Here is a 17622-nt window from a genome sequence, read left to right as displayed (position 1 = left end):
TAGGATTCAGTTTGTGCTTGAAAATCAGCCAATTACTATTCACTGTGCTGTCCCTTGGCTGGTAATGAGAGAAAGCTGTGTTTTTCCAGAGCAAAGGATACAGTAGAAAGCCTCTATGCTGCCAGTAGCTGCACTGGGCAGGATTTGTCCCAGTAAAGCATTTCAGCTTGCTATGTAAGCAGCATTTTCCAGAAATGTCAAGCTAACAGGATTCAGTCAGATCTGTTTCTTATTGACAATCCATCTAAGTAAGGAAATAATGAAAAGCACATTTTAAATTCCTATCTCACTCCTGATTAGCCCATTTGAGTATAGCTGAGGTGACTTACTGTCATGCAGTGTTGCTGCATACTGGTGTTTGGGGGTAAGCATTATAAAGTGGTGTCATTGCAAAAGGCCAAGAAAAGAAATGGCAGACTGGCTGCAACTCAGATATATCTGGTATGCGTGGTATGTTCTGAAGCCTGGGTTAAAACTAGTGTTAGGAGAAAACAAACAATTTTATTTGCTTGTGAATTAAGTTCTAGTAGAATTTTTGCTCACAAAATGGTATCTTTTCTCAGCTGACTATGAGGTCATTACTGCCTCTCTAAGCAGTTGGCTTCTCTTCTTTGTGCAATCTCTGAATCTACTACAATGGAAGAATTGTAAAAATAAGGTCTAAGATTGAGGCAGAGGATTTTTCCATACCTCACATGAAGTAGCCTTAGCCTCAGGCATCCTTGCTGGTCTAACATACCTATAGGGAACCAGCCTTGTTGGTAAGCCATCCACAACTTTGTTTATTTATATTTTTTCCAAGGCTAGAAACATTTGTAAGGAAGATTTTATCAGGAAATCCGGCATAGATGTATAATTGCAATATAACCCTGTTGAAGATTATGTAATAATTAATACTTGTAAGGCTAAAGTTAGAAAGTGCTTTTCAAATGTCACCACACTCAACATTAGAATTAAGTACGAATTCAAATGAAATAAAGGGATAAAAGCAAGAACTTGTTTTTCAGCTCATTGCAGGGGTTTTGTTTATTTCATTGGGATTCTTTAGTGCATAAATTGTGTATGACAGCTAGAAACTAGCAATTAATAAATAACACCGAAAGCATTAATGGCCAAGTTTTGCCAGTACAAATGTCTGTTGCATTTTAGTGTGGTAATTGTTACAGTGGTAGGCCTGGAGGAGACTTCAGTAAAAATGAACAGGTGTATGGCACTGGGGTACCTTTTACCCTCAATGGTAAATTGGTTTATTTTCTGGAACAGACTTGGCAGGACTTTATTAAAGCATTTAGAAGACTTCCAGGTTATGTGACCTGATTGTCTTTCATCATTATTTTCTTGAGACCTAAAAACACCAGAGACTCATCTGCATGTATTTTGATAGCTAGTGGTGAGCAGTGGTCCCATATGTTGTAGTGATATCTTGACTTCACCTTTATCTCAGATATGAAAATTGTTCATATAAAAGGAACACACATACTGTGCCTATGAAAATGCTCTTGTGTAAACCTTTAAAGTATATATGTTACCATAGAAAACAAATGTCTAAACCTATTTTGAGAAAGAAAAGACTGCATAATCTTTGCCTGAGTTTTTGAAGTTTTTATAGCAGAGTTTTGTTCTGGACTTCACAGAGGCATTAAATCCTTAAGAGCTCCTGGAAGCATGAGTGAAAGTTCAATGCATGCTGCCATAACTGTTCAATAAGCATATGGTGAAGACTGCTCCTGACAAATCAGAGCATCAGCAATTTGAGCAAATCTTCAAAGTACCTTCCATTCAGAAGCCAGCTCATTTGGGAAGGTGAAGATGATTCAGCAACAGCTGTACTGTTGTGTGGCCATGGAATCATAGAAAATACTGAACCAGCAGTTTGTCTTGCAAACTGGCTAAGTCAGCACAACTGGGATCTGTACCTTTTCTTTATAGTAAGCTGACTATTTTAGATGGAAAGATGAAGACAGGTTACTTTCTGAAAAAGCAGAATTCAATTTGAGGACTCCATAGCCTACACCTGGTCACCTAAGGAGGTGTCCAGATGTGATGAGTGATGAGCTTCCCATGAGGTAATTGGGAGACTAACAGAACTGAACAGTCAGGAAAACTTGGTCACATAATGATGCACCTGCAAATTCCTGTTGTTGAATCTTGGGCACATTGCCCTATTGAGTAGGTAACAAATGTATACCAGTTCGGGGGGATGTTCGCTTGTCTGCAGTCAGTGATATTTATAGTGTAAAGTGACAATTAGCTGCAGTTTATTACATACCTTTTTCTGAAGGGGTATTCACCTCCGAATTCTAGCACGGTTAGCATGTTCTTTTGGATTATCAGATCTCTGGACTGGCAGTGCAAATTTGAAATTTTGCTTCCTCCTGTGAAATAAATTATCTGACTAACAGCTACATCTGCCCCAGAACGTTTATTAGGAAAGAAAGAGTTCTTGAAATTTTTAATCTACTACCTTATAGTCTCCTCTCCCAATATTTTATTCCCCTCTGGTTTTATGCTTTTGGGCATATTTTAGACAATTTCTGCTACATAATGGGTTTAGGGGGTTTTGACACTGTAGTTGCAAAGACAGTCATTGCTTTTAGGCTTTTGTTGTTATTGTTGTTGCTATGCAGCCATATCTCTTAATAAGAAAACACTCACTATATCTCAAGTTTGTTTTGAAGGGAACATACATAGTAAAAAAATGAGGGCTAAAATGCAGCTCCCTCTAAGTAGACATATTAGCTAAGTGTCTTTCAGTAGTCAAGCTGTAGGCAGTCGCAGCAGCAGCAGGTTTTGCTTCAGTAAAAAGTGAAGGCATTATCATTGCTACCAGAGACTGCAGTAACCAGTAGGTGAAGGGACCACTTTATAATCACCTTCTCATGCAGTGTGGTTGTGTCTACTCACTGTAAGGGGTATTTCTGCTCTCTTTTCAAGATGGAATTTAACTGCTGCAGGTATAATTCTTGCATCTTGTCAGTCCCTTGCCTCTATCAGCACATATTTATGGCTCCCGCTGCCCATGTGCTGTCACTGGGGAGCCTTTGGAGCTTAAGGGTATCTGTTCATTTTCTGCACATTTCTAGCTTTAATATCTATCACTGAACTTGGTCTCAGGTGGACCAAATGTTAGCTTGTGGATTTGACATTCTGTGCTAGAAAAATATTTTAGAAGCTATTTGTTCCTTGTCTAAACTGCTTGCTTTTCTAGAAATTGAAAAATGACCCATGGATTTAAAAGTCCTGTATGAGTAAGTACTATGTATGCTGCAGCATTCGGGCTTTACTTGTTTCTTCGTGTGCTTGCTTTATTCTCTACACCTGAACAGTTTTTCTTACATTCTGGGCTAGTTCATCACATTCAAATTGATCACATACCCCAGCAGCAATACCAGTTGTTAGAAGTGGGTCTCACAATAGGAAGCAAAAATAGAGGCGCTAGAAAACTCTGGTTACAAAAGCAGCTTTAAAGAGTCTAAACCATTCATAAAAGCTGTGTGATGTTCAATTTCCTAATATGTTTTTGTTCCCAGAGCAGCAACTAACTACTGCTGGTAATAGAACCAATGGTTTATAATATATACAACCAATCGTTTCTGTTGAGTTTTTTCAATAATGCATTTAATTAGCTAGGGGTTTGGAGAGTTGATTTCTTTTTCTTATTTTCCTTTGCTTTTCATCTTCTGGTTGCAGTGTGTCGCTGATCTCTTTTTTTTCACAGCAGAGATCTTTGATACCAAGTGCTGTATTGTGGAGCTAATGGGGTGTGCCGCAGGCTTTCTGTCGAGTAGCACAGTACCTTCTCTTCAGACCTTCTCCTCCTGCAAGAGGGCAACTGCTGAGAATAACCTTTCTGCCTATTGTGCACACATCTGTTAAGCTGAAGCTTAGAACAATTACAGGCTCTTTCTCCCCCTACCATGAGTCTCTGGAATCAAATTGTTCAGTTCTTCAGGACAACAAATCCCACAACCCTACCTAGCCTCTAAAGCTTTTCAATTCTCACTGGAGAAAAGTAATAATTTATCCATATGTCAGAAAATATTTTTTAAAATGTCAGGATGAAAAGAAAAATGGGATATAGAATTACTTTCTGATACTTTAAGGTCGGTTTTGGGGTGTTGGTTTCTTTTCGGTGTCCTGAACATGAAAGAAGTTTGGAGGTTATATGTAAGAATTGGACCTAAAAAGCAAGAAAACATACGAGAATATGAAAGGAGAGCAGTAATTCCTGTCAAGGACTTTTAATTATGATTGTCTTATTTGGATAGTAAGATTGACAAGAGCATATTCTGCACTGTAGAATAGGACATTTCTTCTAGAGGTACACTTAGAATCAAGCTTGAAAGACTTATCATAGCTCAGCTCTTTCTCTGCCCTGCAAAAAACCATTAATTTTTCCAAAAGATTTATTTTTCTTATAGTTTATTATCTTTTTTACTTTATGGAGAATGACAAATTTAAAATCTACAGGAATTAATTAGGATCTCTTCCCAGTTGTAATTTGCAATTTCTGGATTTGAAATGTAGGAATCTTTAAATCACAACACAAATTATGTAGTCTCTAGGGAAAAAATACATCAGGTTTAAATTGTTGCAGGTTATCCCAGAGCTATCAAAAAAGAAATTACTGTTACAATGTAGGGCCCAACTGTCTTGTATCTCAAGTGTATCTGTGGAAAGAAAAAAACTGAATTAATGCATAAAGAAACTTGCTACATCACCCCACAGTTTCTCAAAGATCCTGGCTTCTTGCAAGGGGACGAGACCTGTATAGGCAGAGGATCTTTTCTTATCTTTCATTCAGCATTACCAAAAATATACTCAAATTGAATTTATTGCAACATCACACAGTCCTATGAAGATAAAATGCAGGGGGAGGATCTAATTTTCTCCATTAAACGAAGATTCTTGAAGCAATAGTGTTACTATTTTTTGTCCTTGATCAAGCATAATGTTAATAATGTGTCCTGAACTTGCAAACTTTTTCCAAGACACTACTTTGTGGAAAACCACCTTTCCCTAAGCCTGCTTATAGCTATGCTCCTTGAAGCATAATAGCAATAGTAATTTAGCTGAATATTTGTTTCAGATTTGAGGGGAATGAAGAAGCTATACTGAGACAGTATTTTCCTACAGTGAGTGGAATCCTCTGATTCCTTATATCGGTAGGAGAGGCTGGCACAAAACCTTTCCAGTGCTTTCATGACTTTAATTGCCAAAGAAAGCTACATTAAATCCTAGAATATTAAAGCACAAACAAGCTAAACTTTCACTATAATATATACTAGTTATATTACTGTAACATTCAGAATTACACTTGGACTGTATGACTGTATCACATACCCAGGGCACTTAGGTAGAAGTAAAATACTTGCTGTAAATTTCCATATGATGGAGAGCGATTAAACTCATGCTGAAATTCAGTATGAAATCTCACAAAAGAATCACCTGTTATGTGCTGTTAATTAAAAGAGGAAAAAGAAAGGTGTTCAGTTTTGCAGCCATAACAGCACCTTGAATTTAGTTATTTCAGAAACTGTAGTTTTAGATTCTGCTGTTAATTCTACTCTTAAGACCTTCTGACATTTCTCGTGTTCTAACAGTCATAGCTTCCTGTTGTTTTAAATGGCTTTTTCTCCTGTTACATGAACAACAAAAGCAATTCAAGGAAACCTATAAGGAAATGAAAATTATAAGGAGACCTATGAAACTCATAATATATGCATCATTTTAAAGACAGTTAAAATAAGGGGGAGAATACCTAGCTTCTTTAAATGATCTGTGCATGTTATGGGTGAAAAAAATATAATTTGGAATTGCTGTAAATAAAAACAGTTTTTTAAAACTTCAAGAGTTTTAGACTATTACCTTTCTCTTAAATTTCAGATCTAAGTTACATCATAATTGTGATGTTATTTGTCTAGTGAGTTGCTTTTGGCTTGCCTATAATATCATGAGTTGTGAAGTCACAGAATGGTTTGGGATGGAAGGGAACTTTAAATACCATCTGGTCCAAGCCCTCTGCCAAGACAATATAGTAATAATATATTTCTATATTTTCCACTAAATACTTGATTTCAGAGTGAAGATTTTATTTTCAAAGGGAGCTCAAAGTACACAATATGGGTGCCAAACTGCCCAAATCTGTCAATGTGTGGTTTGGTAATGCTTGAAGAGTGTTGGCTTCTTTACTAGAGGAACATTAGACCAATGCATTATCCATTTGTTCTCCAATTAGCTGATTTAAGTCATTCCTCTAAATAAGCCCCTAATTGTTCACTGCAATGTGACAGTTCACTAATGGATTCAGTATGGATGTTAAGCTTATTGTTTATATTGTTTACTCTTATTGGCTCAGTGATTTTAAAGCACTCTTTAAAATTGGGGTGGCACACCGCTCATCACGGGTAAGACATGTAGGCTACAAACACACAAGACCAGCTACACACAAAGAGATGTGTTTTTTCTCCACATTTTACATTTCTGTAGCATTTCCTGTGAGCTGGTACCCAGCTTCAGCACGATGCTGGAGGAAGCCCTGTGTGTTCATGAGCAGAGCACACAGGTTGGGGAAAGCACTGCAGAGGATGCGCTGCCCCAGCACTTCAGCTTTCTTTGCTGCTTTCCCCACTGTTCTGCAAAGTGATACACTGCAGCAAAAGAAACTGTAACTTATGTCTCACTCCAAGAACTACAATTTAGGAGCTGGGCTAATTTGATGGATAGTGTATACTAAGAAAAATATTAGAAACCAGGAAAGGCCACATAGTCCATTGAGGCTCATTTCATTCCAAATACACCTTCCCTAGGTTATCATCCAATTGCTAAAAGAAAGAGTGATGTTATCCATTTTTTATAATTCCACTTCTGGGTATTATGGAGATAAATACCTAAGTGCTGGAGAACTAACTTTCTTTCAGAACACTTTTCAGGAGAAAAATACTTAAATGCAGATAGGTAGGATGACAGAAAAGAAATTGACCGACTCTAAATGAAAAATATGATGATAGTGATATGAATATATGCCTACAGTCGCAGCTTCACAAAGTTCCCCAGAGAAAAGCTTCCAATCATGAGACTTTCAGATAGTAACCTTTCCTTTGATTTATTGTTTCAGGACCAATGCAGGAGACAATATATGACTTCTGGAGAATGGTATGGCATGAAAACACAGCCAGCATAATCATGGTTACTAATCTCGTAGAAGTGGGAAGGGTAAGTGCCTTTTGTACTTAAAAAGACGTCCAAGGTGTTTGCTTTTCAAATTAAGTAACAGGCCAACAAGGTGTTTACATACTAAGTATAGCACATAAAATATGTATGACTGCCTGTGCTGAGAGGTTCATTATCAATTATTTTTAAACATGCCTTGGATGCTTGGCTTTGATAACATTAGCACAATGAAAAAGTGACTGATAAAGCTGCATTCTGTAGAGCAGAGTCTGCAAAGACTGACAAAGAGGGGAGGTTTCATATGTTTGTACATATCTCAGATATACCATTTCTCTCAAGAAAATCAGTAAATTTGTAGCAGGACAAGGTATGGAATCATTTTTTTTTTAAGGAAGGCTAAGGGGGAGTCATTCTGAAACAGATGTTGAGAAAAGTAGTTAAACTATGAAATTGCTTCTTGGTATATTTGTCTAAATTGGTCTGGTTTGTTTGGGTTTTCCTTCCTGAAAGCCTTCTGGACTAAAACAGAAAGAATTAGTTTTACACATTTGTGCATTGTTTGTTGATCAAGAGGTCATGTTCGGGAAGTGGGTAGTAAAGGAAAGCTTGAGTTACCTGATTGATTCTGTGTACTTCTCTTTCTTTGCTTGGTAACTTCTAAAGTAGGCCTCCTCTAGTCTAAAGACTCTAGTCTTTATGGTTAATTTTGTTTTCAACAAGTATTGAATGGAACCTTTTTCTTTGTTTCACACAACTGTCAAATAAGTGAGTCTTTTCATTTACTATTTTGTCTGTGCACTGCTGTCTTAGTTCTCATCTGGGATGTTTTTTCCAAGAAAATTTCTTGGGAATTTGGCATATAGCTTTCATTTGATATGAAAAAGAACCCACTGTTTTTATGGGAACTACTGCAATTATTGTAAATCAAAATGTTGAAATAAGAAGTCAAATGCAAACATCTTGGTTTGAGCAGCACAGTTTTAAGAGATGTTTTTAATTTCACACTGGTGGAGTGTCTGATACCCCCTCTGCCCTGTGGCATTTGCATTAGGAGAGAGCACTGTTTATGTGGTGTGAGTTAAAGTCCTTTTGAGCAAGTCCAGTTTTACAATCTCAGTTTATTCTTCCATAATTCATTTGTGAACTGATAATATAAATCCTAACATTTAGATATCTTTGTGCTCAAGTCTTCTAACAGATCAGGTGCCAGTATTATTTTTAGATGTGAAAAAAGATGGGGATTGTGACTGCAATTAACACCTGCTGCAGGAACACATGTACGACAAATTGCAGAGACAAAGAGGGATCATGGAGGCCACTTTAAAAATGCAGTCCCTTGAGAGAGGATGAAGGTAGAAAAAGCTGAATGGTCACGTATCAATTCAGAACGGATGAACTTGTAAGAATAGGAAGCTCTCCAGCAAACCTCTTTGTTAAAGCTTTATTCACATTCATAAGTGCCCAAGCGAACAGCTTTAAAAGGGATGTTTTCAGGGTATGAATAAACAAGCCTGAGAGCAAAAACAGCATTCTGCATGAAACCACATACTGTTTTCCCAAAGTCAGTATTTGGAAGCACCGATTAGAGTGAACTGTTGGATATCAGCAAGGGAGACACCAGTCTTGGTGTCAGTGCTGGCAGCCTCTGCTCACAGCATTTAGGTGCACAGCACATTCCCACAGCAGCAAGGAATGGCTTGTGCCACCGTGGAGATTTTTTCAGGGTGCAAGAGTCTTAGTGGGATACAGATCTGCAGCTTTGTTGTTTCTGGCAGTGGTAGAAATGACTTTGTTCTCACTTTCTCTGGAGGCCAGCATAGGTGAGATCAGAGAGCAGAAATTGAAATGAGCTTTTAATGGAAATAAAATTGTATGAGCCATAAAACAAGGCACTCACTCCTCCATTGGTGTTTTTATGCCACTCCCAGAGCTGGAATCATCAGCAACAAGGAGGCAAATTACAAACACACCATCTGTCCTGCAGACCCTAACACAAGCTCTGTGCCACCTTGAGTAGTAATGATTTTAATGGACTTTCAGTAGCATTCCTGTAGGGCAAACTTTATAACCTTCTCAAACTTGAGGTTTTCTATTTCTATTGCTTTCACTGGTATAAGATTTATAGGAGTTTCTTATTTTTACTTTTTAGCTGTGGTGACCCATTGTGAGCCAAGGAGGAAAATTCTTTTGCATTTTTAGGAAACAGAAATTGTCAAAATTTAACATACTTGCCACATGATGTACAGCCTTCATGAATTAATCATTGAGGGGTGTATGTGTATTTGTTTACCAGGACTGGCTGGATAGTCATTAAATCAGTGCTAGGAACTTGCTTCTTGCCCTGGAGCATTATGCATCAGGACTGTTTTAATTGCTGCTAGAGGAATCACCATGAGGCTGTCCCTAATGCAGGCACCTGCTGCAAATGACTCAGTCCCTGCATTACCCTCCAGCAGGGTCTGGGTACATCTGCCAATATCTGTCATTATCTGAGGCACACTTGTCAGAGCCACACATCCCTTTAAGCTCTTGTGTGTTCCAGCGAGGGACCCTTGTCAGTGTTTCTGGCACCTGCAGACTGCTGTGCACCTGGTATTTAAATGGCACCAAAATGTGTTTTGATTGTTTTCTCTCTTTAATGAACCCACCTGAGGGACATTTAGCCTCTTTATCTAGTAGCCTGTTACCCAGTCACTCACATTTACACTGCTTGTGTGGAAATTCAGAGTTAGCTTGCGCTGTTGCACTAATCCATCTGCCAGAAGTCTTATCACAAAATCTGCAGGGCTCCCTAAGGAGACTTTTGTACTGATAATTTAAGCTAATGATTTCTAAACATATTTAGTCAGTTTTATGAAGACCTCATTAGAATGTGACTGTTTATTAAAAATCTAAATGAGGTCTCACAGTCATTTAGAAAAAGCATTGCTGAGTTGCATGAATAGCTTTTTGATAAAAGATGATGAAGTGGTGCTTTGTTAAGGTTGGCCTAGGTTGGCATAACAACTTTTACCAAAAAAAAAAACCTAAACAAATAAGCAGCCTTTGAAGCAACCTTGAAAAAAGGTCTCTGTCTTCTTCATGCTGGGATCAACAACTTCTCATTCGCAATGAAGTTCACAAAAAGAAAATGGTAAGTAATTAATGGTAATGATCCAAGAATCAGAATTTTCCAAGCCACACACTAATGGATAAAAAGCATAAACGAAAATCAAGACTCATATAATTACATCAGTGTGACAACAAGCTGTTTAAAAGTAATGTATTCTGGATTATATTACTGCAAGAGGCCTCCATGCCCAGATCTGTAAGTGGTAGAGCACCTGAAGACAGTAGTGTAATTTCAGAGAACATCTTTACCTGAGAGATAAATCTTATCATCTTATTATTATAAATATGGATTATTCTGTAAGAAGCAAAGATTTTTTTCTAGCAGTGTGATGATGTTATGATTACTCAGGGTGATTGTAAAATAGACACAGAAGAGCATCTTGTTTACTCCGAGACTACTCTGGAGGGCAAACTCCAAAAGACCCAGGAAAGCAATGGGAACAGGATCAAAGTGTTTATGTACCAGCCAAAGTCTCAGGTTGTTCTTGATTTGTTTCAGTGTTTGCACACATTAAAACATTTCTGTCTTCCCTGAAGAGGCATGGTGGGAAGATTTAGAATATATTCAATTGTGCCATCTAGCTGTCACCTCCATCTTTGTTCTTTTTGGGTTGGTACTAATACTTAGTTGGCAGAATCAAACTTGGCATGTCACATTATTTGTCATTTTTCAGTAGTCACTTTCTCTCCCACTTGCTTTAGGCAGAAGAAATTTAGTAATAACTGATTAATGAATGCTGAAATGTACTGGCGAAATCAGTGGAGGTTGTTATAAATAAATGCACTGCAAGGATTTATGACTGTCTATCATGCTTTTTAATATAACGAAGTATTCACAAACAAAATCACTATAAATAATTATAAAAAATAAAACCTCACCCCAGGAGCATAGTAATTACAGTAATTAGAGTTTCTCAATTATTATTCAGAATTAGAAAACAGCCAGTGCTAATAGTGTTAATAAGCACACAAAAGACCGTTTTTGTGAAAGGAAACAAGGTTGACTACAACAGAATGGATGTGACATAAAGGGGAATGAAGGCCAGCCACGACCTGGTAAATAGCCCTTATGCCTTCGCCCACACCTTTGTGCTACCCAAACTGCCCCTCCTTTCCTTTTTATCCCTCAGGAGTGTTTTTCTTTCCTAATAGTCATTTCACACTCTTCCTAGGTGACATTTCCCTCCCAGGAGCCAGAAGGGCTGCATTTGCTTAGGGGAAGAGGAAGAATGCAGTGCTGGTTTAACTTTCCTTTGGCTTGTTTTCCTGCACCTGTGGTTGACAAGTTATGTATGTGGCACTTCTCTGCAAAAATGGGGATGACTCTGGTTTTTCATGCTTAAAAAGAGTATTGGGCTTGCCTTGACAGCAAGCAGATCCAGACAATGGTCTTCTGACAGACGGGGTATTTCCTTGATGGTGGCTTGCTAAAAAACATTAATTCTAACAAGATAAATGGTGTCAGAAAAGGGTTTTTCTTCCTAGGAAAGCCTGCTGTATAGGCACTAAGCAGTCATATGTTCATGTCTTTGGGATCTCAGGATGTGCAGCATTGATCAGCATTCAAGAGACTTGTCTTAAACAGATTCAAATGTGTTTCCTTAACAAATCAGATCTAAAAGTCTTTATGATTAACCAGATCTTCTTCAGTTCTACTTGATAATTTGTGTTATTGACAAAGATCAGACATCCAAGAAAAGCTACTGAATTGAACCCTGTCTGAATACTTCTTACTGGAAACAGATTAAAAGAAAAAACAAAATCGTCATAGGAAATTTCAGCAACATAAAAACTACGTGAAACTTTCAGTGGACTTACCACTTACACTTAGAATGAAAATTAAATTTTTTATCACAAAGCTATCGTGAAGTTTGTGCTTACACATTTTGCAAGTTTTGAGAATCTTTCCTGCAGAAGATCCTTCTAATAAACAAAGCTAAACTCAAATTGTATTTAAGATTCAGATCACCCAATACTGTGATCTTGCAGAGGTGAAACACAGTGATTCTTCAGCTCATCTCACAAACAGCACGTTTGTATTTAGTATAAATGGAAGAACACTCTGTCTAATTGAAACTGCCTCTAAATGTAATAAGGTGAATTACCTACACTGGAATTAATTCAGGATACTGGTGTTAATGCTCCTTAGGAGTTATGCCAAAGAGTTTGTATGCATACTGGTGACTAGATCTCATTTTAACTTTTCTACTGAAAGAAAGAAACCACATTTTATAAATAAGTGGGGAAAAGTTCTTATATTAATCCATTTACTTTCTCAAGGTAATTCTAGTTCCAACTTCTTAAATTTATAAATAGTGTCCTTCCCCATCCACTGAAAATTTTTTTCCTGATCATGTTTACCCCCAAAAATGGGACTTATGCAAGGTATTCTATTCTCTGGTTATACTTTTGGTTTCACTGTAATTCCCATATCTCTTATTGGATAGAGGACAGTTTATACTTTCACAGAATATCAATGAGAAAAACAGAAAAGCAATCAAAATTTAAAACTCTTGTTAATCTTTCAAGTCAGTGAACCCTTCTAGTCATAAAAACAGATTTCTCTTGATTTTTAACCAGAAGTAACAAGTTTACATTACTGCATTATACGTAGTAGGGGAGGAGTCTTTAGGGAAAAATTACTTTGTTGTTCTTCAGGAAAGAGAATGAAGTACTCTTTACAATTGTTTAAAAAAGATGTGCCCAGGTTAGCATCATGAAAGAGAACACCAAGCTAGAGGGATTCAGTGCTGTCCCATGTCACTCAGAGCAGTCATAGGTTCAGCTCTCAGTGTTTTTGTTGTATTCTCATCTGCAGTAAAAGCTATGTTTCAAAGAATGTTAATCAACACAGATTAATATCTTAATGCCTACTAATCCAATTGAGATAATTCACTTTGAGAAAGGAAGAAAAGAGGTTTAAGGATACACAAATGCACTGACCCCTTTTTTGGACTAACTGAAGTGCCACCAAGCTGTAGGATGCAACTTCAGGTGCAGTTTGCCAAGAGGGAGGCCTTCAGGTTCTTACTTGAAATGTCAGGGCTAGCAAAATAGCTTCATAACTGCAAGTCTCCTCACCTCAGCAGTCTCCTGAAATTATCTCTCAGTCGCTCTGTGAAGGGAGAAGTATCCTGGAGGCACTGACACAGTTTTACTTTACCCAGTAGAGTAACATGTAGAACTGTCTAAGCTAACATCAGATGATCAGGTTTTAGAGCCAGAAGGCAATCCACTAAGTAGGTGGTGCTCTGTACCCGGCTAATGGCATGATTTTGCTCTTGGAATGGAACCATGGCTCAGAGCACGGTTCAGGCTGTGCTGCTCAGTGCAGGCACATCAGATCCTTGGAGCACAGGAACTGAGAAATAGGCCCATGATTTCACAGTTTTGTCAGGAATTAAGACAGGCTTTGAGGAGCTCCAGCTAACCATCCTTCATCTTGGCATGATACCACCCTTCTCATGTGTTCTGTGCTCAGCCTTTCTTCTTCAGGGCTGTACCGAGGTGCACAAAATTGCCTAAACATAAGCAAAGAAGCAGAGACGATCCCTATTCATCTGTTGATATTAACAATGGTGGCAGGAACACTGGAACAGCTTTACCTTGGGTTGCCTTACCCTGAAGCAGCTCCTCTAGACCAAATCTTTATGGTCAAAGGAAGGCCACAGCATGTGTTTGGTCTGTCATCTTCATTTCATCTAACCCATTCTGCCAGGTTGATGGCATGCTAACAGAATACCTGAGTCTTAAGAACAAAGGGATCACACTCATTTTGTCAGGTGGAAAGCATTTGTTTATGGCTGCTGCTGGACGTGTCCAGAAAGCCAGCTCTTCTGGGCAGAGGCTGAATGAGAGTGCACCCACCAGGCAGCTTAGGGCTGCACTGTTGGGGCAGCTTGGCGCAGCAGAAGATGGAGAACTATGTCAGATCTGAGTCCTCCCTGGAAGAAGTTAGACTGAGCTAGTAAAATTCATGGAGTTATCTCTCCCCACTCTGGCAGCTGTGAACAGCATAAAGACTTATGGCTGACTTCACAGAGGCCCATTCATCTGATGGTGCCAAACATTATCTCAAATATTGTATTTCTCAATAGTCTTCCACACCTCTTTTAGAGAACTGTAGAATGAGGTATAAAACTAATAATAGACTTGCTGAAAAGCAAACAAAAGAAAATGAAAAAAAAGGAAGACTGGGTTTTATCTCCTGTCAAAGGTTGTTTTATAACATATAAAATGTTCTTATATCGTAATACATTTTTGTTTGAAAAGTATTTAAATAAAAATGCTTTCAATTATTGGATGTTCTTTTAGTTCAAGTCAGCCAAATAAAAGTATCTGTTAACCGAGCTACATCTGCAAGATCTGTTAAAAATTCTACCAGTGAGCATGGTTGGCAGTTTCATTTTATAGCCAAGAGGTTTCACTTCAAAATTTATGTCTGACTTATCATCATTACTTAGTTCAGGATTAATTTTAAATTAGAATGTATAATACTGATCTTCACTAATGTCAATCCATGCAGGGCATAGTCAGTTATATCACCCTTTTGCTAAGAATATTTCAGAATCAAAGGAAATTGGAAACTTTGAATAATCAGTGTTATTTAAACTGCTCTGTATGGACTGCAAAGTGTATTTCACAGCCAGCTCACATATTAAGTCTGTAATATTACTCTTATTCCAAAATTCTAGGTAAATGAATTACTGTCTTGACTTTCCTACTGCCTTTAGCTACATGTGTCACATTGCCAAATGGTTAAATATACAGCTTCAGAAGTCACAATTTGTGTTCATTAGCCATCCACAGCCTGCATTATTTGTTATATTTAGAACTAGTAACAACAGCTTTCCACCTTCATTTTTAATTCTAAGTTTCACACATTAGACTATTTTACTGGGGGATGGAACTAGAGGATGGAAGTAAATAATTCTCTTCTCCAAATTTCTAGAATTATTAGTAAAATAAACATGTTTGAAACAATTGGACAGTGTACCTTGGGATGAATAGATTAAACTAGAGCATTTTCATTATGTCTCTGGCAATCATCCTTTTATCTCATCTTGTGATGAACATCTGTATTTTTTGGCATGTTGGTAGGATATAAATGTGGGGTGTATGTGAACAAACTCTCAATTATAATTCTGCTCAGATGAGATTTCAAAATTATATTTTCTGCTTTGTGGAAGATATTTACTGTTGTGGTAGCAACTATGTGGGAAAAAAAAGATCTAGTGCATTTAATATTCAGTTCTGGAATCATGTATCAATTATTTACTTAAACCTTCTGTTAGTAAGGCTTTTTTGTAAAACACTTACCAAATGTTTATAAAATGGAAAAGAGATTCGTCAAGTTATGGTAGCTAAAGCTGTGCTAAAAAGAAAAAATGAACATATGCTACAAGCAGTGTTACTCATATTTAATGAGTAAAACCATATTCTATTTTGTTGCAATTGTCTTTTCTTGTACAAATTAAGGCCCTGATCCAATAAGTATTTATAAATGTGATTTTGATTTACACTAGTTAATCTGCTTTTGTCTTTAAGACACCTTTGCATTTATTTGAATGGTCCTAGAGGAAGTGGGAGATAGACCTTTAAACGTTTACTTGACTATTGGTTTACCAGGAATCCATGGAGTTCTCAGGTCCAGAGTTCAGAACGTGCAGAGCATTGCAGAACAAGAGCCAAAAGTAGGAAAAAAAGCCTGAATTAAAATAAAGTTGGGCTTGGGTCTTTTTTCCTCTGCTAGAGAGTGAATCATCAGTTGGTCTATGGCTCTGACTGAATTCTGGCATGGTTCCCATGGCTTTTACAGCCCCTATGGCACTTGGGAGAGTTTTCAGGAAATTGTGTTGTCATGGATCCTTCTGCTCAGCTCCAGTCTGCTCCGTGCCCAAAATCCCCCGTGCAGCAGAGTAAGAAATCCCCAGTGGGCCCAATCTGCATGAGGCACAAAAGGCTATAACTTCTGTGCAATATCTCCCAGTGCTTCCCTAATTATTCCACTGTATCATCTTAAATAAGGTTTAAAAAAGAATGGAATCAAATCCAGCAGTTGAGGCATAAGAACATGGGGACTGCTCTTCTAAATTGGTCTTTCCGATTTGTCCCTAGTTCTTAGCCATAGTCCAGAGAGTCTGGACATACCAAGTTAGAAATAGGCATGTTTTCCTTCAAGGAAAGAGCAATTTAATTCAGCCAAGGTTGCTCCCCCCCACCTCGATTGTTTATTTTGCTAAACTGGAGCTGTTTCAAGGATGGCAGGCGCCCATCAGAAAGAAACAAAGCTGAAGTTAGCCACAAAGAGATGTGCTGATGAGCAGTGATGTGCCTGGGATCACGGCTGCAGCTGCTCCCTTCCTACCTGCACTGGCCCTCACCGTGTGGTTCAGGTTCCACCTATGGAGCAGAAATGTGAACAGGCAGGAAAAGGGAATCAGCTCCAGAGAAAGGGTTGTCAGCATGATGCTCCAGCCCAGAGGCAGTGTGAATTGTCTTACTCTGCATAAAGTCAAAAAGTCATCTTAGCCATAGGTGGGAAAACCGTGTTTCAAAGAGCTTCAGGCAAGGGCTAGAAAAGGGTCAGTTTGCTGGCCTGAGGGATTTGAACAATGTGAATTTTCTGGATTATTTTAACAACACAGACAAAACAATGAACATTCAGTGTTTTTCAGTTAGCTTCTATGAGAGGATTTTTGGAAATATCTCTGAACAAAATAAGATATGAATAAATATCAAGTAGATGCAGCAATAGATAGCAGCAGTAACTACTAAACTGCTTGCAGCAATGTTTAATGCTTTTGAAATGTTTGTTCATTGCCTACAGTGGATAGATAAGTTTTAGAGATGAATACATGTTTGTCAGAGGTCCTGTTGTTAGGGATCCTGGGAATAGTTCTCAGCTTGGTCCTTGGTTGGTGGAATTCTTCTCCTCCTCTCTGGCACCCTGTCAACTTTCTGGCTCTTGAGCATGGTGAGGGGAGCAGTCTTGCTACCCTTGCCCTGTTACAGGAGTGCCGAGCACTGTCCAGGGTCCCAGCTCCAAGGTCTTGCCATGGAAGGGAACTCTGGTGTTGCCAGTCGTCCTGAAACCACCCTTAACACCTGATGAAATGTGAATGATACAAATAAATTTTTTTAGCCAATACTAATGCAGTTACTGGGTCTGAAGACTAGCACAGAAAAATAAATAAAAACCCACTTATAAAGCTACCTGAACTTGAGCTCTGCTCTAGGAGCTTTCCATCAGCTGTGTAAGCAGAAACAAGCTGTTAAGATGCTTGTATAATTTTGTGGCTGGGAGCCAGGGCTTCTGACCAGGCTACTCTTTTTCTC

The 17622-nt window shown here is 38.2% G+C and overlaps 1 protein-coding gene across 9 annotated transcripts in view; it reads left to right on the top strand.

The window, feature by feature from the left end:
• The window catches only part of PTPRM (protein tyrosine phosphatase receptor type M), a 439008-nt gene that overhangs the window by 397859 nt on the left and 23527 nt on the right, over positions 1-17622 (top strand). For all 9 annotated transcript variants that reach the window (XM_014871229.2, XM_014871224.2, XM_088173300.1 and 6 more), the window contains one exon: positions 7118-7215. In XM_014871229.2, the coding sequence (XP_014726715.1) occupies positions 7118-7215 (98 nt within the window). The remainder of the gene's footprint in view (positions 1-7117; positions 7216-17622) is intronic.

The sequence above is a fragment of the Sturnus vulgaris genome, chromosome 1 (genome assembly GCF_052056855.1).
Source record: "Sturnus vulgaris isolate bStuVul1 chromosome 1, bStuVul1.hap1, whole genome shotgun sequence".
In the NCBI taxonomy this organism is placed as follows: domain Eukaryota; kingdom Metazoa; phylum Chordata; class Aves; order Passeriformes; family Sturnidae; genus Sturnus; species Sturnus vulgaris.
Note: the sequence above shows the minus strand (reverse complement) of the source record. Positions and strands in the feature narration are given on the sequence as shown.